A 22567-nucleotide genomic window follows, 5' to 3' on the forward strand; every position below is an offset into this window, starting at 1 on the left:
GTGAAACCTTCCTTTCATTTGGTCTCTTGGCTTAGGAAATACAGGGTTAAAAAATCACAACACATAAAGTATGGTGTTCCTGGGTGGTGTTCTGCTGCTAACCGAAAGGCTGAAGGTTAAAGTCCGCCTGGAGACTCCTTGGAAGAAAGGGCCTGGCAATCTACTTCCAAAAAATCAGCTAGTGACAACTCTATGGCACACAGTTCAACGCTGACACACATTGTCATGAGTCGGGGTCGATTCAACAGCAACTGTTTTGCTTTTCTATAAAAGCGTAGTGCTCCATCACTCCACGGATGCTTAAATCTAAGACAGAAACCATACTTTAAGAGATCTGGCCCAATAAACTACATATGTTAAGGGATAATTTGCTTCTCATTTAACTCAAAGGCATGCATAATTACCAACAGAGTACTTGTATTCCACTTGGACCACTTCTACTTTTGGCTATAAAGGATTTATCTTGAGCCGACTACCCAGAAAGCTGGGTAGAAAACACAGACTCTGTGTGTGTGTTGGGGGGGGGGGCGTGTTCATGTGTGTGCGCGCGTGCGTATTTGTTTGAAGACACTGGAGAGTTACCAAGGCAGCCAGGGCTTGAGGGGCCAAAATGTCAAAAGAAGGAAAATGCTTTGTAAAAGAAGCCAAAGGAAAGGAGACGTAACCCCTAAAGGAACAACAATAAGCTGACTTCAAAACAGAAATGAAGGAAGGTAGAAGACCATGACATGAGACCATGAAAGCACTGCAGGAAAATAACTATCCACCAAAAATTCCATTTCTAACTATCCTTCAAAAGCAAAGGTGAAATGATCCCATTCATTCATTTAGTGTTTCAAGAAAAAGGAAAACAGAGTTTATTGCTGGAAACCTACACTGAAAAGTACTCTTTCGGCAAAAGAAAAATGATTTCAGGTAGAAGTTAAGTCTGCAGGAAGGAAGGAAGAACAGAAGAGCAACAGGAAAGATCAATATGCAGATAACTCTAAGTAATCCTGACTCTGTAAAGCTGTAATTATGTGTTACGGGGATCAAGAAATGTATAGAGTTAAAATTCATGACAATAAAAAACAAAATACAAGAGAAGGATAAACTGAATTAAAGTCTTCTAAGGCCAGTGTATTGTCTGGAAAAGTTAAAGAAAAATACACACACACACATTTATAAAATATCTTATAATTCCAGTATGCATGTTGTAATCTCTAAGGTAACCTTTAAAAGCAAAGTAAAAAATGTGCAACTAACAAGCTAATAGAGGAGTGGAATGGAATAATAATAATAATAATAAAAACTTGATTAATCAAAGGCAAGAAAGGAGAGGAAAAACAAATAAGATGGTAGATTTAAACCCAAGTATATCAGTAATGAGGAGCCCTGGTGGCGAAGTGGTTAAGAGCTCAGCTGCTAACCAAAAGGTTGGCAGTTCGAATCCACCAGCCGCTCCTTGGAAAACCTATGGGCAGTTCTACTCTGTCCTATAGGGTTGCTATGAGTTGGAATCGACTTGACGGCAATGTTTTGGTTTTTTCTTTTTTTTTTTTTTTTTTATATCAGTGTCATGGATTGAATTGTGTGCCCCACAAACACGTGTATCAGTTTGGCTAGGCTATGATTCCCAGTATTGTGTGATTGTCCACCATTTTGTCATTTGATGTGATTTTCCTACGTGTTGTAAATCCTATCTCTATGATGTTGATGAGATGGGATTAGCGGCAGTTGTGTTAATGAGGCAGGACTCAATCTACAGGATTGGCTGTGTCTTGATACAATCTCTTCTGAGATATAAAAGAGAGAAGCAAGCAGAGAGACAGGGGGACCTCATACCACCAAGAAACAAGAGCCAGGAGAATAGCACATCCTTTGGACCCGGGGTCCATGCACTGAGAAGCTCCTCGACCAGGGGAAGACTGATGACATGTACCTTCCTCCAGAGCTGACAAAGAGACAAAGCCTTCTCCTGGAGCTGGAGGTCTGAGAATTCGGGCTTTTAGCTTCCTCGACTGTGAGAGAATAAATTTCTCTTTGTTAAAACCATCCACTTATAAAGATTAGTCCAAAGGACTAATGGACTACAACTACCACAGCCTCCACCAGACTGAGTCCAGCACAACTAGATGGTGCCCGGCTACCACCACTGACTGCTCTGACAGGGATTACAATAAACGGTCCCCGACAGAGCTGGAGAAAAATGTAGAACAAAATTCTAACTCACAAAAAAAAAGACCAGACTTACTGGCCTGATAGAGACTGGAGAAACCCCAAGAGTATGACCCCGGACACACTTTTAGTTCAGTAATGAAGTCACTCCTGAGGTTCACCCTTCAGCCAAAGATTAGATGGCCCCATAAAACAAAATGAGACTAATGGGGCACAACAGTCCAGGGACAAGAACTAGAAGGCAGGAGGGGACAGGAAAGCTGGTAATAGGGAAACCAAAGTTGAGAAGGGACAGTGTTGACATGTTGTGGGGTTGTTAATCATTGTCATAAAACAATGTGTACTGTTTAATGAGAAACTATTTGTTCTATAAACCTTCATCTAAAGTACAATAAAAAAAAAAAAAAAAGGTTAAAAAAAAAATCCACTTGTGGTTATTTCTGTTACAGCAGCAGTAGATAAATAAGACAATCATTAATTACATTAAAAACGTAAACAGATTGGAATTCTCTAATTAAATGACAAAACTCTCAGATTGAATAAAGAAATAAAACTAAATATGCTATTTACAAGAGGCATTCTTTTAATAAAGACAGAAAACCTGAAAATCAGAGAATGAAAAAAGATATATGATTTGGAATACTCTATTGAGAAGCTTTTGTTTTGTTTTTTAAATGGTTTTGAGAAAGTCCTAATAAATTATTCCTGTGCTTTGCTGCTTCTTCCAATGCTCATACCCTGCAAGGGAAAAACAGATATGATCTTGAAAGGCTGGGTTGAATTTAGATGTTGAACTTGAATGAAGAGAGTGCTGAAAAATACATTCATACCTGCAATAAAGAAAAAGTCTGACTCTGGGTATGTTTAATTAAAAGATGGCTGATAGTCCACCATGGTTAATAATGGATTTGCTGTTCCCGACAGAGGTTACTAAAAGGCACACTGGGGCTAATCCTTTGAGTGGAACATAACATAGGTGCTCTCGGGCTCATGAATAGGAAAAAAAAAAAAAATTAACTGTAAAAAAAAGGTCATTTTTACACATTTAGATCCATTAACTCCTGGGGCAAGGTCCTAAATGCCCAGCAGTACCACAATACAAAGGGAGTACAAATCCATCATAAGATAGGAAGAATAAGTCTCGATTATACCCCTGCCTTCTGACTCTCCTGTTTTGACAAAGCTCAGCGATAAGCTTATGGACCATTAGTTACATACTGTGCAACTAATAAGAACTGGCTACCAGAAAACCACGCTCCTTGGTTATTTACATTAGAGTCAGAACTGGGTCCAGAAAGTTGGTAGACAATGATGTTCATTATTAAATCACAGAACGAAAAGCTTAATATTGTCTTCTCACCCTCATCATAAAAAGTAAGCTATACTAGAAACAAATAGAAAACTGGAAGATACTCCAATGCCTCTGTTTCTTAAAAAATAAGTAACTCTGAAAAATATTATTGAAATCTTTAAGAAGAGGGAAAGAATTAAAGGGTATAAGAGTTGGGAACTTGGGAAGTAGGTGCTTTGTTTTTTTATCCATTGACCTAGTAGTTTTTATGCCATGACTCCCTCTCCATGATACGAGGTCTCCATGGGTCCACATTTCCCAGAACCTATGACAGTGTTTGGAATAACGTAGGGCTCAATAAACATTAAGGGAGCTCAGTGGACCTGTCAGAGAAACATAAAATTGTTATCTGTTGTCATGCCTCTACCACCACCACCACTCCCAAGAAGAAAGAGTACCCTAAAGACTAGGACCAAATTCTAAGCGATCATTGAGTGTACACAGAGAAAAGAGATGGATTTGCAAAAAACCAAAAGTGAAATGAGTTCTTGTTAAATATGACCCAACAGAGCAAACCTCACTCAGTACTAACGAGGAAGAAAGGATTGCCATATAAACCACTGTCTGCTCTTCTGTCTCTCAATTTAACGTAGTAAAACAAAGCCTTACTTACCCTTTCTCTTGCATCCTTTCAGCTTTGTCATTTAAAAAAATATTTTAAATCACAAAAGTAATAGATTTTCATTATCAAAAATAATGTAATAATAAAAAGAATAAATCACTTCTAATTCTATGATCTAGATTCAATAACTATTAACATTAACACTTATGCTTTGTCATTTCCCTATACTTTTACTTGGTTTGCTGTTTTGTTTAAATGAGAAATACAAAACACAGTCTATTAATCCTTCCTTTTTCAAAACATCATTTTTCCACCTATTAAGCATTCTGTTTAACCAACTTCATCAATCGCTTTTTTAAAAAAATCTTTTGTGCAGGCATCACCATGCGGCTCTAGTGACTTATCCTCAGATATCTAAATCCTTCTTCAAGTCGGCTGTTTGTCCTATCAATTATTCCTTAAAAGCTAACACTCTAAGGAAGCAAAATAATGCTTTGCCTCTGGACTCCCTTTAGTCTAACTGCAGCTGTTTTATTTAATTGAAGGGTAAGCATCTGCCTTGCTGTTCCTAAAATCCAGCTAGAGCCCACTTTTCATTGTGAACCATATTTATTGAGATCTTTTCTCAGAAAGTCATAAGACACTGGTGTGTGCCTTTGAGTTTTTATCACTTGGTCTAATCATAAATATTTTTTTTTTTTCTGAAAATCCAAACTTCAAAGAAGTTAAAAATATGCCAGGAGCTCTAAAGATCACATTTGGAGTCAATTAGCATCTATAAATTTTGATCCAAACAATCAGATAAAAGATCCACCCAGTGAATGCTTACTTCACCACACTGTCAATAGAAAGAAGAGAAACCATTTGAACTTTTAAAGTATATAAAATTGAGTCCCTTGTTGTTGTTGTTGTTAGGTGCCGTGGAGTCGGCTCCAACTCATAGCAACCCTACGAGTCCCTTGGTATACAAATTTTGGTGTAGAATAATAGTGAATTAGAGTTTGTGAGGAAAAATCTCTACCTACTTCTTTTAGGTAATGAGTTTGTTCCAGTGGATAATAACAGAACGGCTCTTTAAATCTTAAGTGCAGTTTAATCAAGTCTTCTTGTTAGCTGCCATCCAGTTGCCCCTGACTCATGGTGACCCTAGGCACCAATGAACGAAATGCTTCCTGGTTGGTTGCGGATTGGACTGCTGTGATCCGTAGGGTTTTCACTGGCTGCTTTTTGAAAGTAGAGTGCCGGGCCTTTCTTCCTAATCTGTCTTTGTCTGGAAGCGCCACTGAAATTTGTTCGGCATCATAGCAACACACAAGCTTCTAGTGACAGATGGGTGGTGGCTGCTCATGAGGTACATCGGCCAGGAATTGAACCCAGGTCTTCCGCATGAAAGGTGAGAATTCTACCCCTAAACCACCATTGCCTCTTATTAAGTTTTAAAAGCAGTGTTTTCTTTTCTTTGGGAGTACATTCTGAAACCTTAATCAAAATTTGTGGGATGTATGATTCAATACCTAATTGACAGAGTCTCAGAAAAGAACAGTATGATGAAGAAAAGGCTAAGTAAAATGAGTTACACAATGATCATAACTACTGTAGAACACCTTCAATGCATTAGGCCTTAATTTACTTTAATCTAGTCTTAATTAACCTCATAGAGAAGACTTAAAAATGAGATAACAGAAAGTTTAAGTAACTTACCCTAGGTCCCCCATCTATGAAGTGTCAGAGCCAGGATTCAAATCCAGTACCGTCTGCCTCCAAAGCCAGGGCTCATCGGCCACTGACTATAAATAAATCAAATCCCCCAAATCCCTCAGTTCCCATCTGATGTACGGGACTGAACCAGCCCAAGGAGGAGGACCAATCCTGTTACCAACTGCTGCCAGCACCACCTGCATCCCCAGGAGGTAATGTCAAGCCTTCCTCTGGAGGAGGGAAGGGTATTTAAAAAGAAAAAAAGTTCTCCTTCTTGGTATTGTTTGAAGTGGGTTGTGCAAAATGAGACTTTAAAGTGGATAACAAGGAGAAGCTCTGGCTGCAGATGTTAATGCTAAAACCTACCCCAATGACAGTGATTCTCACTTTGCACATTAGAATCACCTGGAGAGCTTTCAACAAAATACTGATTCCCAGGTCCTCTCCCTAGAGATTCTGATTTACCTGGTCTACAGTGGGGCCCAAGCATCAGAATTTTTTTTAAAGTTTCCTCGATGATTCTAATGGACAACCATTGAGAACTACTGTCAGAGAAAGCATGGGGTGTGTGTGTGCGCGTGTGTGACTCTAAACACCTAATATCAGTTATTCTCCTTGTTACATATACCTGATAAAATCTGAGGCACAGGGACGAGAAAAGGCTTGCAGGAAAGACAGACGACCAGGGATATATTACCTGGGCGGTATCTTCCATCAGTCCACGAATCTTCTCCACAACATCGTTGCGCCGGTGTTGGCGCAGGGCACTGATTAACTGGGCCAGGCTGGCCTCTGGCCCTCGGATGGTCCAGTGCTGCAGAGCTGCGTAGGCCCGCTCGTGGTCCGCTGTGTACCCGTTGGAGAAAGCGGCCACCTCCCTCTCACTCGCATTGCACAGAAACTGATAGATATCCTTCCACTGGCTTCCCACCTGGGCTGCTACAAGCTTCAGGATGTCAATACCTATACCAGAGACAAAATAAAACAAAAAACAAATACGGGCATGTGAATGTAAAACAAGGCTTTCATGAACTAGAAGTGAGCTTTCCCACTGCTCTAGGCAATTGACAATGCACCCAGAGGTTCTAGCCTGATGGAGACATTCCTTAAAAACGTCCAACTGGTCTAATACTACCCTCAATAAACAACTTTCTGATTATTCAGTCCCCTAAATTGATGTGCATGGTTATAAGGAAGACAACAGTCAAAATGTTAAAATTATCGTTAGTAATACCTACTACACACAATGTTGCAGCACACAATTCCTTGATGTTATCATTCTCCGATATTCACTCGCAGATGTTCAATTTTATGATTTACTGTTCAAAATGCTGCCGTACAGACTTAGTTTTCTATACTAAATCAGAGGCTTCAGTTGCTTGATAACGTGGACCCAAATGCTGATCGCTTCGCTAGTCAAGGGGCAGGTTTGGGAAGCAGTGAGATGTTACTGCCAAAAATATGAAGGAAAAAAAAAAGAGAACCATACAGATGACTCACTAATTTTCTGACTAAAAACACCATCCTCATTCCAAGGGATAATCCAAATGATCCAGAACCTTCCAAAAATGGAGTTATTACCACAACTGACAAAATGCCAACGTCATCCAGCTCTTCATCATCAAAGTAAGTTTTTATGATTTGTGTATTTTTTAATGTATTTATGTATGTATTAAAATATATCTAAGTTTATATGTAATGTTTCCAATCCCCAAAGACAAATAAAGATGGGATTTATAAAGATACCAATAACAAAAGGCAATACTAATGAGAACTTTAAAAAAAAAAAAAAAAAAAGAGGTATTCAACTTACGTCAGAACCAGCTTATGATAGAGTCATTGGAATGAAACCCTGTCATAAATCAGGGACTACCTATATAACAACCATAGATACTACTGCCAGGTATTATGTTAGTGTATTTATAATGTGTTGGCAGTTGAACACAACTCACCAGATTGGTAATTCTAAACCTCTTACTTGTAACCACCTTCTGAGAGAGACAGAATACGTCAACACTGGCCATTCTGCCAACTATTTACCCTAGTAATTTAATATATTGTCATCCTGGTTTATCAGTTGCTTGTAAACTCTGTGTCGGTCTGTGTTCCTCAATTAGGGTGAAAGACCAAAATCAAATCTTGGGATCCATAAACTCAGGATCAGCATCTGGGACCAACCTTCTGTGGGGCCCTCCCACTTTATAGCACCTTCTCTCTGCAATTTGCAGTGGTTTTGCCTGAATTTACACCTAGGGCCCATATATAAGCCTCTCAGTTAGGGTTCTGGCATTTTACCACAACAGATGGGTGAGTCCTCTGAGTTAACGTCATCTCTTTAAATGAGGCCATACCCACATGCCTTGTTACTGGAGTTGCTATATTTAACAATGTCTTGAAAACATTTATTACGCAATAAAAAACGGGGTTAAGTCCCCAAGTGAAGCTTAGGGAAGAAAGGAAGAGGGGAGAATAAAGAAAAGCTTACCATTATGGTTAACAGAATTTTAGTTTTAACTGGAGATTAACCAGGAAAAAAAATTTTTTTGTTGCCTCAATCAGTGTTGTGTTTATAAAGTATTTATAAAATAAGCTACCAATTTTTGCCTCAGCGCAATAATAATTCCTTAAGTTTCTTTGATAATGGAGGGCTTGTTCAATGTAAATCTTTACTCTGTCATGAGTCCTCCTGAGGCAGATGATTGGGAAGACTGTATACAGATTCTGAGTCAATCCCATGAAACTGGTTTTGAAAAGGAAGCTCCTAGGAGAAGCCTGTTTTCTTGTCAGCTGTAAACGTAGAATGCCACAAATTGAGACATTACTCTACTTCTTACACTATTTTTCCCTGGCAGTGTAAAGTATATTTGAACCAGTTGCTTTTTAGTTTTCATAGCAATGTTTAGCCAGATACAGAGCTTTTGATTTCAAGCAAAGAGACTTCTCAAAAGACCCGTGTCCTATTTAAAACCCCGCAGGTAACTTTTAGGAACAAGCCAGCTCTTTGTGGTTGGCGTGGTAGACTCTTCCCAACACCAAAAGGCTTGTTAGTTCCTGAATCTTTTAATTTAGGTCAATTTGACTAAGGCCCACAGTGTTTTAACACGAAAGCATGACTGCCTTTTCTTGTACATAAGACAACTGCTTAAATCTCCATAACGCAATGACAATGTAGCTTTGGGCAAACCACTAATTGTCATGTCCATTTCCTCATTTGCACAATGGAGATATTCACTACATTCCCTGGGGATGAGCTGATTAACATTTTCTATAGAGTTGACTTATTTTTGGAAGCACCCCCATCATTATAAATGTTCCATATCCTGGGCACTAAAACTTAACACTTCATGTATTTCAGATGCAAATACGAAGCCTTTATAATTACAGAGTTTAAAAAGGTTAACAACAAATCCTTCTTCCAAAACCCAGTATTTAAACTTTTTTTTTAAGCCACAAAATAAAAAATAAAAAAAAAAAAAAGAAAGAAAAACACATAAGGAATGAATACAATGAAATTTCCCTGTAATTAAAATTGACTGGAAACTAAATTTAAGGCCAACTCAGGTTTCATGCTGTGCATTTAGTCAACTAGATTTCCCTACTCTTGAAAACATGGAGTCAACTCACAGTAAACTGACCTGGGTCAGCAACGTTCATCGCCAACTGCCCCCTCGCATTCTGGAGTTGATAAATATAAAGATGGTGCTCCATCTGGGGATACCAAGCTTTCAGCCTAGCACATCATCACAAAACGTGGGGAGGGGAAAGGGAGACCAGTCTGAAATAACTTAGTTCATGACCAAGTTCCCTGGACTTTTAGAGTTTGCTGTACTCTGTGTCTCCACCTCACCATCTCCACCAGAAAAGAAAAGAAAAACCTGCAGAGTATTTCAAGAGTATTTATTGAGCAGCTACCGTGTGCAAGGCAGTGTTTACTGGATGGAAAACCCTATGAAATCTTAAGACAGAATGAGTTTATTCCCAGGAAAATGAAGCAAGATCAATGAAATACAAAATTTGATGGACTTTGAAAGTGTTGTTTGTTTAGAAAAGTTTTAGGCAAAACCAGGACTCCTAAGTATATATATACATATGTAGTCTAAATGTATATAACATGTGTACATATATTTTAAAATATATTTATATACACACACATACTTTTACGTAGGATATATGTAGGTATGTATAGATATAGTTGATTCTCATTATTCGTAGCTTCTCATTATTCAAGTTATATTCTATAAAATCATCACAAACAGTAAATTAGTGAATATGGAACCGTTACTTCTTAGAGAAATACAGATTAGGTTCCTATGAACTTCCAGTCACATTTTCATCAACAAATCAATATATAACCTGGTTTTATGTGTGTTTCTGTTTAAAGGCACCTTACTTAACATATATTGTTGACTTGTTAACATTGAACTCATAGCCAGCAGCACTATAACTCATTCCTAAACGAAGCGTATCTAACACGTTTGTTTTCTGTAAGGTACATCACAGTCTTGCACTTAGATAGCACTTCAGCACTATGCTTGGAGGCCATTTTAAACAGCAGAATCACCAACAAAAAGCACAAAAATGCTAAAAGTATGGCACTAAGTAGACTGCTAAAGGAACATTTGTCTACAGTATGAGAGCCTGAAACAAGAAGCAGAGCGCTGCCACCTCAGCTGAAAGCACGCACACTGAGGGACTCAAATTTTTCATCGTTCTGCATATGTCCGCAAGTGACCACAAGTCTTGCAAGTATTGATTTGGGGGCTAAAAATGAATTTTAGCAAGTAGGTGAATTTGCAGATACCGAATCTACAAATGAAGATCAACTGTGTATGTACAGATATATAAGTTGTAAAAAATGTTTAAGTTTTAGAAGATCTGGTGGCACAGTGGTTAAGCCATCAGCTGCTAATCGGAAGGTTGGTGGTTCGAATCCACCAGCTTCTCCACAGGAGAGAGATGTGGCAGTCTGCTTCTGTAAAGATTACAGCCTTGGCAACCGTATGGGACAGTTCTATTCTGTCCTACAGGGTCTCTATGAGTCAAAATCAACTTGATAACAATGAGTTATGGGTTTAGGTTTTACTGGTGAGGAATCTGATCTAGAGAGGTTATTGGCCAGTTCAAAGTCACCTAGACAGTAAGTGGAACGTCTATTGTGGTTAATAGGGAATGTGGTAGAGTAGAGGAGCATTATTATTCACTGGAATTATGCTCTTTGGCATGGCCATCTAGTCTAGATATGAATGCACTCCAGGCTGGCCATAGCATGTGTGCTTCTTTCTGGCTTGTCATTACTGACCAAGCAGATGCTGGGACAGTTTTTTTCTGGGGCCAGCAAGTTTATTTCTTTCCTTCAAAACCATGGTACCCTAAAAATTTCACTAGAGTAGGGGTAAGCAAACCTTTTCTATAAAGGGACAGACAGTAAATATTTTAGGCTTTGCAGCTACTCAACTCTCTGCAGCACGAAAACAGCCATAAGCTGTACAAATAAGTGTGGCTGTGTTCTGCTAAAACTTTATTTACAAAAAACAGGTGGAGGACAGGATTTGGCCCACAGGCTGTTGTTTGCCACACCCTGCAATCACTGCAATTTAAAGAGATCATAGCTTACTATCAAATGGTATAAATAATTAGAAAACATATACACACTCAAATGACAATGTAATTAATGATGGGTGAGAAACATAATGAACATAAGTCACTGAATTGTACATGTAAAAAATGTTCTGTTATATATATTTTTGCCACATTAAAAAAAAATCTTAAGTTTACACCCCAATTGTTAACCTCAGTGTGAGATGACAGTAAGTGAAATGGAGACCCACTCTCTGCTTGGTCATCTGTCCCACCAGAGTTCTGAGAGTCTTCGTCAAGACTGGAGACAGTCACTATGTGTTGAATTGATCTGAATTTTTTAGTTGAACACGGTGCCAAGTCTCTTTTTTCTTAGACTGAAAAGTAACATAACCCTCAACCTACTGAAGGGCTAATAGACAAGGATGTGGAGCTGAACATTGCTTTTCCTTATGGCACCAGGTCCTGGAGCTCTGGGGAGTGGCCAAAGTTTCTCAAGAAGTCATCAAAGGAGCCAATACCAGAGGCCGTACTTGCCAGAAGCTGTGTCTGATAAGTTCACCCTGGCTCCAGGGAAACATCATGTGAATAGTAAGTTGCAATTAGTGGAAAGATCGTGAACTTTGCAGTCACACGATATGGTTTCAAACTCCAGCTCTGTGACTTGTTAGTTGTAAGACAGACTTTGGACAAATGACAACTTTTAAGATTGTCAGTGTTCACAACAGGAAAATGAAAATACTACCTTTTGTCTCATAGGATGGTGAAGAAGATTTGTGGAAGAGAAATGAAGGCCTGATACATGCTACAACATGGATAAACCTCGAAAACACTATACTGACTGAAATAAGTCAGTCACAAAAGGAAAATATTGTATGATCCCATTTCTATGAAATACCTAGAATATGCAAGTGTATAGAGATCAGTGTTGATTAGTGGTTTGTAGAGGTGGGTGACAGGGAGAAGAAAAGGAAGACAATGCTTCAGGGACACTGAACTTCTGTTAAGGGTGACGGAAAAATTTGGGAAAGGTTAATAGTGATGTTTGAACAATGTGATGTATGCAATTAATGTCACTAAACTGTATATGTGAAGACTGTTGAAATGGAAAATGTTTTATCACCTATATATTTAATACAATTTAAAAAAAATAGGAAGACTTATAGGATCAAGAATTAAAAAGTTCTAGCAAAGCACAGTGGTTAAGAGTTTGGCTGCTAACCAAAAGGTCGGCAGTTCGAATCCATCAGCCGCTCCTTGGAAACCCTATAGGGTAGTTCTACTCTGTCCTATAGGGTCGCTGTGAGTTGGAATCAGTACACATTGGTTGTCCTTCCTCTGCCCCCTGCCCCTTCATATCTGCATGGACAACAGCCACTAGGGCAATGTACCTAAAAGGTGGGAGGGGTTCTGCAAAAACAAAGGGTTTTGCACTGGGGTTATAGGTGCTGACCAGTGAAGCCAAGCACCAGACTCCTCTCTTCCAGTGCTTCTGGGAACCTCACTAGTACATGTCAGGAGGGGCGCCACCACTGAACCCATCCACACAAAGGCAATGTGAAAAGAAGCAAACTGCTGCCGCTGCCTTTGCTGTAACACAGGGTATCACAACAGTATGCGGGGTGCTCCTCCGAGTAAGCAGATGCTGCCCTGATCTATGGCAAGAGAGCTCAGGAACAGAGGCATGAAGTTACACACCGAGTTATTATGGAAGAAGTGGCATTTTCCAGCGCACTAAAAAACCCCAGTATTTGATATTATCTGGATGACAACCCTAATCTGAGGCTCATTGTTTAAAGCCCAGTGTCAACTTCCGTTTTCAGAAAAAGGTGTTCTGCTGCTTTTATGAAAACCTGAATTGACCTTTCTAATCAGGGAAAGTATGAAAGCTCCTTTCCTTTAGGAAATGAATATCTGAAATGAGCGTCATCATTAAGAACGCATATTAAAGCCTTCCCTGGAAGAGGTCTCCAGGTGTGAAGGATGGAGATGACAGGTGAGGCCCCGGGTTTCATGCTGTACAACTGGGATTCGCACTGAGCGGGTGTATCTAATGTTGTTAGCAGCCATCCAGTCGGCCCTCAACTCATGGCATCCTCATGCGCAATTAAATGCTGCTCAGTCGTGCACCATCCCCAAAGATCAGACTGTTGTGATCCATAGCGTTTTCACTGGCTAATTTTTGGAAGTAGATCACCAGGCCTTTCTTTCTAGTCCATCTTAGTCTGGAAGCTCTGCTGAAACCTGTTCAGGATCATAGCAACTCATAAGCCTCCACTGGCAGACGAGTGATGGCTGCACATGAGCTTCACCAAGTGGGAACTGAACTTGGGTCTCCCACATGGAAGGCGAGTATTCTACCACTGAACTACCATTGCCTCTAGTACATTAAATAGAGGAATATATTTATAAACCTTATTTTTCATATACTCAGTACTGATTCTCATCATTTAAAAAGTTTCAAGGATTTCATTGCATCTCACATACTTGTTAAATGTGATGTCAGTTCTCATTAGTCTTCTAGAATGAGAGGTAGAGGGACAAATAAGTGAGAAAATTCCCAAGGAGGCAATTAGTACACAACCTCCTCCCAGGAGAGATGACTCCACAGTTAACCTTGTGCTACTTTTTCAACACATGCGCGGCAGTCTCCTGAGAGGTACATGTGGAAAACAGGAAACATGAGCTCAAGACAACTTCTCTCCTCCTGCTTCCCCAACCTCCCTAAAAGACATGCTTTTCATAGACATGGGCTGTGACCTCAGACATGCACACTGCAGATACTGGGACAAAGATGGACACATCTATGTACAGAGCAGGGGAGGGGAGGGGGCAGGTTCAACAACGTGAATAAAAGCCTGGTTTTAGTATTCCTGAAATGGATGTTCTTCCCTGTACAATGGTCATGTCCTCAGGGATGTCTCTTTTGATTACTTTCTGCCTCAGCTCCACATCTGCTTTGATTACTTTTATCCCCAACACCTACCAGTGCAACAGGAATACAGTAAAAATCACCGAATAAATGAATGAATGGCCAGTTGCCATCAAGTTGATTCTGACTCGTGGTGACCTCACACGTGCCAGCATAGAACTGTGCTCCATATGGTTTTCAATGGCTGATTTTTCACAAGTAGACTGCCAAGTCTTTCTTCTGAGGCACCTATGGGTGGACTCGAACCGCCAACCTTCTGGTTAATAGCCAAGGACAGCTTTTTTTAATCATCCCTCTCCTTTTGCCCACATCCCCCAACCATCTATCGTAGCATTAGCCTCTGTAACTTAAGCCATACAGAACCTGAAGGTCACACAAGCACCACACACTCCTGCCATATGACTGGCCAGATCTCTAATCTCTATGAAAATGAGAAGGAAGGTCCACAGGTTTGTTCATCAGTGGGTAGAACCTGGGGCCCAGGGATAGGAACCCAGTTCTTCTGCAAGAGCCTCTCTCTCTGCTGGTGCCTTCTTCCCAACTGAGGGTGACCCGGAGCTTACACCTAGAGGCCAGAACTCACGAGGAGAAAGGCCTCCCAGATTCTCCCACTGCAACCGAATCCTCTGCTGAAATAAACTGTCCAGGCTGCAGTCTCTCTGGCCTGATAACAGCGTAAGTGCTCCTGAAAGCAACAGACCCATATGTACATGTCTTTATAGTAGCCAGTCTAACGTAAAAACAGTTGCCATCGAGTAGTTTCCAACTCATGGCGATCCCATGTGTGTCAGAGTAGAACTACGCTCCATATGGTTTTCAATGGGTGATTTTCCTGAAGTAGATCACCAGGCCTTTCTTCTGAGGAGCCTCTTGGTAGACTCAAACCTCCTATCTTTCAATTAGCAGTGGAGCAGTTTAACTGTTCACCCAGGTCTCCCAATCTATACAGGATGGTTAAAAAATAATATATCCACAGGGGTAACTCCCAGTGCACTACATAGAAAACTGCTTTATCAGCACTGGGAACTTGGTGTGCCCTGAGTTAAAAATATTTCTTCTCTAGTTGAGGTGTAAAAGTTGGAGGAAATGTTCAGATTTGATTTGAGAACCAAATAAAGATTTCTGAAGCAGAACTAATCACTGTCTTTTTGGAGGTTCAGTGGACAATAACTGTAGCTCAGACGAATCTCAGAAGGTACTAAAAAGCGACTGCAAAGATATCTTAAAGTTAATGGACAGAATGTTTTCCACTGACAAACTCTATCAAAACAGTATACGATTTTCCAGATGGATGAAATAAATATCATGATGCTGTGAGAAAAACCAGTGGTCTTTTATTTCATACCACGGGGTGGCGGGGGTGGGGGGACGACAAAAATTCCTTCCTCCTTCTCTCATCCTTTGTTTGAAGCTGTTGCAAATGTTTGAAACTGTTAATTTATTCATTTAACAAAAAATTGAGCACCGACTTTGTGCCAAACACTATTCTAGGCACTGGGGGTATAGCAGTGAACAAAAAGAAAGCAAAACAAAAATCTCTACCTTCTAGAACCTTGTGTTCTATAGAGGACAGCGTGGAGTGGGGTGGGGGAGGAATAAACAAGATAAACCATAAAATATAGTGTGTTTCAATGGTGATAGGTGCTAAGGAAAAAAATAAAGCAGGGAAAGGGAGGGGGTATAGTGTTTGGGGGACAGGGGCTGTGATTGTAGATACGGGCCCCTCTACCCAGTGAGAAAGCCTCACTGAGGTAACATTTGAGTTACGACCTAAAGCAGCAAGTTGTGTAGGTAGATATCTGGGGAAGGAAGTTGCAGGCAGAGGAAACAGCAGGTGCAAAGGCAGGAACATATCGGCATGTACTAGGAGGAACAGGGAGGTGTACTGGAGCAGATGAGCCAGGGGAAGAGTGGTGGGAATCAAAGGGTGTGAAGCAAATCGATAAGCGGGGGCCAGGAAGTACAGATCACACAAGGCCTTGTAGGCTATTCTCTATGCAATGATACGTCACTGGAGATTTTGAACAGAGGACTAACAGGATCTGATTTATATTTGAAAAGGAGCACTCTGGCTATAGTATCAAGAATGGGAGCACAGGCAGAAACACAGCAACCAGTTAGAAGCCCCAGCAATAATCCAGGAGAGAGGTGAGGATGGTTTGGGCCAGAGCAGTGGTAGTGGAGGTGACAGCAAGTGACCAGCTTCTGCATATATTTTAAAGATAAGAGTGGATGGGATTTGCTAATGTATTAAATAAGGGATGAGAAAGAAGAAAAGGAGTCAAGAATGATTCAAAAGGTTTTGGCCTGAGCAACTGGAAGACTAGAAGAGCCACTTTCTGTGACGAGCAATTGATGTGAAGGTATGATTTGGTTTTGGACATCTTAAGTGTGAGATGCCTTCAAATCCATCAAGCAGGCAGGCAGATATTTGCCTCTTGAGTTCAGGGAAAAAATCCAGACTGGACATACACTTGGGAATGGAGAGCAGATAGATGGTATTTAAAGCCATGGGATGGGATGAGGCCGTCAAAGAAGGGATAACGTGTAGGTAGAGAAGAGGTACAAGGACTGTGCCCTGGGGTTCTCCACTGTTTGGAGGTTGAGGAGGTGAAGAAGAACCAGCCATTGAGACAGAAGGACCAGTCCGAGAAGTGGGAGGAGAACTGAGAGAGAGCAGTGTCCTGGAAGTCAGGGGAAGAATATGTTTCAAAGGGATTAAGAGTGCCAGATGCTGCCAATGGCCAAGAAGAGGAAAACTGAGAATTGAACAATGGAGTTAGAACCGTGTTTTCAGACTAAATGGAAAAGAAGCATGATTGTGGTTAAAATATCGCCAGATTTCCCGAATTCTAAGATTGTTGAATCCTTTTTTTAATCAATGCCATTTCATAGATTGATTACAGTGTTTTGTTTTTTTCCTAGTGGTGTATAAAATAATGGTGTGCCTCAAAATCAATGGTGTCTTCTTCTTGTTGTGTGCCTTCGCATCAAATCCAACTTACAGTGACCCTATAGGATAGAATAGAATTGCCCCATATGGTTTCCGAGGCTGAAATCTTTACAGGAGCAGACTGCCAGGTCTTTTCTCCCACAGAGCCACTGTGTGGGTCCAAACATTGACCTTTCGGTTAACAGCCACTGGAATACAGTAAGAGATATTATTTTTTAAATTTATAAACTTCCACTCACCTATTTTTTTAAGTTTGACATAACATCAACAAACCTACTCTGTCTAATTCCAAACATATCCTGCAATGCTAACTACCAATTTCTTGTGCAGAATGATCAATAAAATTCCAGACACTCCTCATTTTCTGCAAAATCTATTACATAATACCTGGCCATGTTGATTCAACGACACTTACTTTTAAGAATTTTCTTTTCCATTTGTAGTTTAGCCCTAAGGAGGGTAGAGGGAGATGCTGGTTTGGACGTCTTTCAACATCCCAAATGGCTTAAATTCAAAAGCTATTAACTGGATGAATTAAAGAATAAAATATACAGTATGTAAAAACAAACAAACAAAAAACTCCCTAAATTCTAGAGGAAGAATCACCAGTGAGTGGGTCTTGGGAGGACAGCAGCCTCCAACTTGATACTCTCTGCCTCACTTTTACACTTTGGGAGGCAAAGGCCACATCTCCCGCACCACTCTGTGTGTGAGATAATGCTTTCAAGGCTATGGCGTTAAGAGGCTTTTCTTAACAGCTCAGTGTGCTTCATAATCCTCAAACATCCTATGTGGTTAAACAGAAAGGTGCTGTCTGCTAGTAATGGTATTATTGGAAGCAAAGGTGGAAAAGGCAGTGGGGTGGGGTGGGGTGGGGGGAGTGGAAAACAGCCAATTCCTGCCCCTATAAAATGACAGCTGGGCAGAGGGCAGCCCTGGGTGTGGAATGTTGGGACACACAGCCTCTGAAATGGAATAGTCTGCTCCTTTCAGTCTAGCTCTCCTCTCTGGTGTTTACACTTCAAGTCTACTTCCCATAGGAAATTTGGGCTGACAGGGAGGAAGACTGTTGTCTGGAATTTTCAGTCATGGAGTCTATCTGGCAAAGGAGGGAGGGCTTCTTCTGGCTGTTGCTGCTGCTGTTGCCTCGTGCTGAGGAAACCACCAGGTTAAACGGATGTGAGTTCAGAGCAGCAGGACTCCATCACCTCTGACTTATTTGAAATAGACTTTATTTTTTAAAACAGACCCTCAGAGCCTTCAGTCATTAAGTATCTGGCTTTAGAATTTTTCCATTCCAAGCAATCCATGAAAAAATACATAGCTACAAGGGAAATCAGGAGTGACTTCTACAGAGGCAAACTACATTGTTAATGACAACTTTGTGGTTGCTTTATTTGGGAACAAGCGGGGCTTTGCTAAGGGAAATAAATTTTTCTCGATTCAGTATGGTCTAAAAAAAAAAAAAATCAACTACAGAAACCTAGAAATGTCTATAACCAGTTACTTGCTGGGAAATCCAGATTCTAAGAATCAAGAAGCAGTTTCAAGAGTCAAACTGCCGCTTAAGTACAAAAGCTGGTTGTGATTACTTAACCTCTCTGTGCCTCAGTTTCCCCACCTGTAAAATGGAGATGATAGTGGTCTACCTCATAGAGTTATGAAAATTAAATAGGTTAATATTTGTAAAATACTTGGACCAGGATCTGGCGCTCAGTACACACAATGTAAGACTTTGTTACAGAAAAATAGACAGTGAAAACTACTAATGGTAGCAGAAATCTTTTTATAAGGTTAAAAGAAAAATAGTCACAAGTGTATGTCATTTTTGCAAGAAATATGCTCAGCTGCAATTCGACTTCCACGATTGGTCCACATCTCTGGAAAGAGGAAGAAGGCTGCAGAGTTGTGAATCTGGGAGATAAATTTCCTTTATAACCCCAATAAAGACCAATTCTTCCACAGCTGACCAATTAAAAGGAGAAGCACAATTCACAAAGAAAGGCAACATTTTTTTTTTAAGCTTGTTGCGATTCATAAACACCTAGAAATGAGAGACTGACTGTTACTGGGTAAAATCTAAAGTCAACACATAGATACAGATGAGAAAGGATGTGTTTTTGCTTAGTCGCTAGGTAAGGTGGGATGGCATTATATTTTGCTTTTTTTTCAGCAGTGAGTTGGAATAGAGGATAGAGTGGAAGAAGTTAAATATACTCACATACATCTCAGAAATTCAAGGCCTAAAATATAACTCAGTTCAAGGACAGTGTCTGAAGTTTTTCAAATAAGTGAACTAAGAAAATTATGTCCCAATTCTTAAGCAGCATTGTTTCCCCTGAGAACAGTCTTTACATACAGATCGGAACATCAAAGTTATGAAAATAAAAGGTTCAACCACCAAGCCAGCTGGTCTGTACTTGAATTTAGTCTTTCAGTCTCAAGCCTAAGATATGAAAGAGGTTTGGCTGTGGGTTGTTTTTAACTTCTTGTTTCAGTTTTTGCATCACTAAAGGATAGAACTGTAGAATGGAAGAGGATGTTAGAGATCCTTAAATCCAAAACTTCATGGTACAGATGAACAAAACCAGGCCCCACAACGTCCTTCCCATTGCAGCACTTCTGTCCTAGCAATGCTGCCCCACTCTGCTCCCATGTCTCGTGCTGAGTAGGTTTCCATTTTCACCTGTTCAGGGCCTGCCTTCCTTCTCTCATCTCCCCAGGCTGCATTTATTACCTCACTGGGTGCTCCTCATACCACTTGGACAAAGTTCCTTCCATTCACCCTGTGGGACGATTAGAATCAGACCACACTATACCATACTACCATTTTCTTTTTCAGCTCTCTTTATACTGGTCAATCAGACTTTAACACATTTTATGGCCAAAGTTGATAGTACAGATGTTCTCCATGCAGTCCTTTCTCCCAACCCATGTGACTCATTAAAATGGACCCTTAATGGACTTCTACTTGGTTTGAAAATGAGATACAATTATCCCTCTGCCTTGACCTTAGCTCACCATGAATGCTTCAGTATGGCTCATCCTCTGCTCTTCTTGTGGTGGGAGAGAAAGAAAGGAGAGCCAAGCAAGATGTTCTATCGATGTTACCTATAGGATCTCATTCAGTCTTCATCAACAGCCCCATGAGATAGGTGTATGTCCACATTACACATGAGAGAACTGAGGGGAGGTTTAGCAGCTTGACACAGTTACAGTTAGGGCTGATATTTAAAACCTAGGACATCCAGAATCAACTTCACAGCAGTGAGTTTAGTTTGGTTTGGTTTTGGGGCATTCTGATTCCTTAGCCCTCTTCTTTTAAGCTACCACGATGCCTCCCAGGACTAAATAGTTATCAACCCCATTCATCTGAGTCTTGGTTGCTTCTTTGTATATAAATCTAAATATGTTTCCCCGCCAACTCCTATTCCCCATCATGGGGTCACAGAAAGGGATACAAATAGAAATAAAGGATAAATATGTTGCAATGGTGTATTTGTTATGGTTTGGGTTTCAACCATCCGGCAGCAACCCCACCCTTCCTTCTCTAAAGGATGAGAGGACAGGAGTGAGGAGCAGTGTGGCATACTGGTCGCCAGGCTCTAAGGCTGACTGCCTGAGTTCCAGTCCTGGGGCACCACTGACTTGCGGTGTGGCCTTAGTCAAGTTATTCAATCTTTCTGTGCCTCTATGCCTAATGTGCAAAATGAGCATGATACTGCTGTCATAAGGCTGTTTTGAGAATTCAGTGAGAAAACACATATAACTCCCATAGAATAGTGCTGAGTACATAGGAAGCATTTTCTCCCTCCCCATAAATGGTGTATCAATACTAAGGCATTATTAGCAATTGCCTAGAGAAATTTTCTTGTAGACTTATCTTGGACAAGAACATTTTCACGTGAAGATGAGTTAGTCAGAGAAGGTCAAGAGCATCCAGAAAGATGCTAGAGTCTCTGAGGGTGTAAGGCCGAGAGGGCAGGGAAAGCAAGAATGAGGGAAAACATCTCTGCCTCTTCAAGGTAAAGGAAGGAAGGCTTCATGCAGATTGTAAGACCTTTAAGAATTTCTTTACACTCCTTTCTACTAGAGCCAAGATCTCTCAGTCACCAACTCTTTCACCTCCCACAGACTGAAATAATCCGATTAAGATGCTCAGCATAGGTAGGTACTGACCACTTCCCTCTCTGATAATTATCTAGAGACCATCACCATTATCATCAAGGCAATCCAGGGAGAGGCTCCACAACAGGTCAGAAGATCTTCTTCCTCTGAGAAATACTTTTCATCTCCCTCTTCCTTGTCTGCTTCCTAAATTGCTGAGAAGGGACAAAGGGCTGCATTCTTTTGCTCCCCTAACCCAGCCTCCAGTACCCTCACAGGCAAATAGCCTCTGGTTTTGTTCTCAATCCAGGATGCCCCAGCAGAACCCTGCAGTCCTTTGAACAAACAGCATGGTAAAAGAGAAAGAGCACTGTCCTAGGAGTCAGGAGACCTGGGCCCTGGTATCCCTTCGAACTCTACTGGCTGTGTGACCTTGGACAAGTCACCCTTCTTCCCTGGGCCTCAGTTTCATCTTCTGTAAAATGAGAGGATTGGACTAAAGGGGTCTCTTCGAACTCTGACATTTTTGTTTCCAAACCTTAGGAGAAAGAGCATGAGAGAAAGCTGAAATGGCAAATGTTTTGTTACATACACATTTAAACCATCGCCCCCCGCCAAAAAAAGACAATTGTTGAATTGACTCATGGTGATCCCGTGTATCACAGTAGAACTGTGCTCCATAGGGTTTTCAATGACTGATTTTGGGGAAGTAGATCACCAGGTATTTCTTCCAAGGCACCTCTGGGTGGACTCAAACCTCCAGTCTTTCAGTTAGCAGCTGAGCTCGTTAACCGTTTGCACCATAATTTATTTACCATAAGAAAAAGAGAGACAGACATAGTATGATAGGATGCAGCAGCGATCCACAAATCCCACATTCTGTTAAGTATGTCTAGGCTTCACTTGAGTGGTCAAATTAAAAGGAAACACATACAACATATGCACACGTATGCATGCACACACGCGTGCACACACACGCAACCCCATGATCTCCATTGCCCTCCAACTTACAAAAACAAACATTCTCTGACTTACTAAAATCTAGAAAACTCTAGTCCTAGGACAGTGTTTAAACTTAGTGTTCAAATACATATACCGTATTTTTACACAAATAACACACACCTTCTACATGTTTGCCAACTGCACCCTCCCCTCCTGAGGTATTTTCATAAGCACTGCTCTGCCAATTTTTTTTCATGTTGCTGTAAAAAAAAAATTAGCATAGCACTC

At 40.6% G+C, this 22567-nt stretch overlaps 1 protein-coding gene across 1 annotated transcript in view; it reads right to left on the minus strand.

The window, feature by feature from the left end:
• TNFRSF21 (TNF receptor superfamily member 21) overlaps positions 1 to 22567 on the minus strand; it is a 77590-nt gene that overhangs the window by 18511 nt on the left and 36512 nt on the right. The window contains exon 4 of the mRNA XM_004379534.2: positions 6466 to 6731. Within this exon, the coding sequence (XP_004379591.1) occupies positions 6466 to 6731 (266 nt within the window). The remainder of the gene's footprint in view (positions 1 to 6465; positions 6732 to 22567) is intronic.

The sequence above is a fragment of the Trichechus manatus genome, unplaced genomic scaffold, assembly GCF_000243295.1.
Source record: "Trichechus manatus latirostris isolate Lorelei unplaced genomic scaffold, TriManLat1.0 scaffold00065, whole genome shotgun sequence".
Classification (NCBI taxonomy): domain Eukaryota; kingdom Metazoa; phylum Chordata; class Mammalia; order Sirenia; family Trichechidae; genus Trichechus; species Trichechus manatus.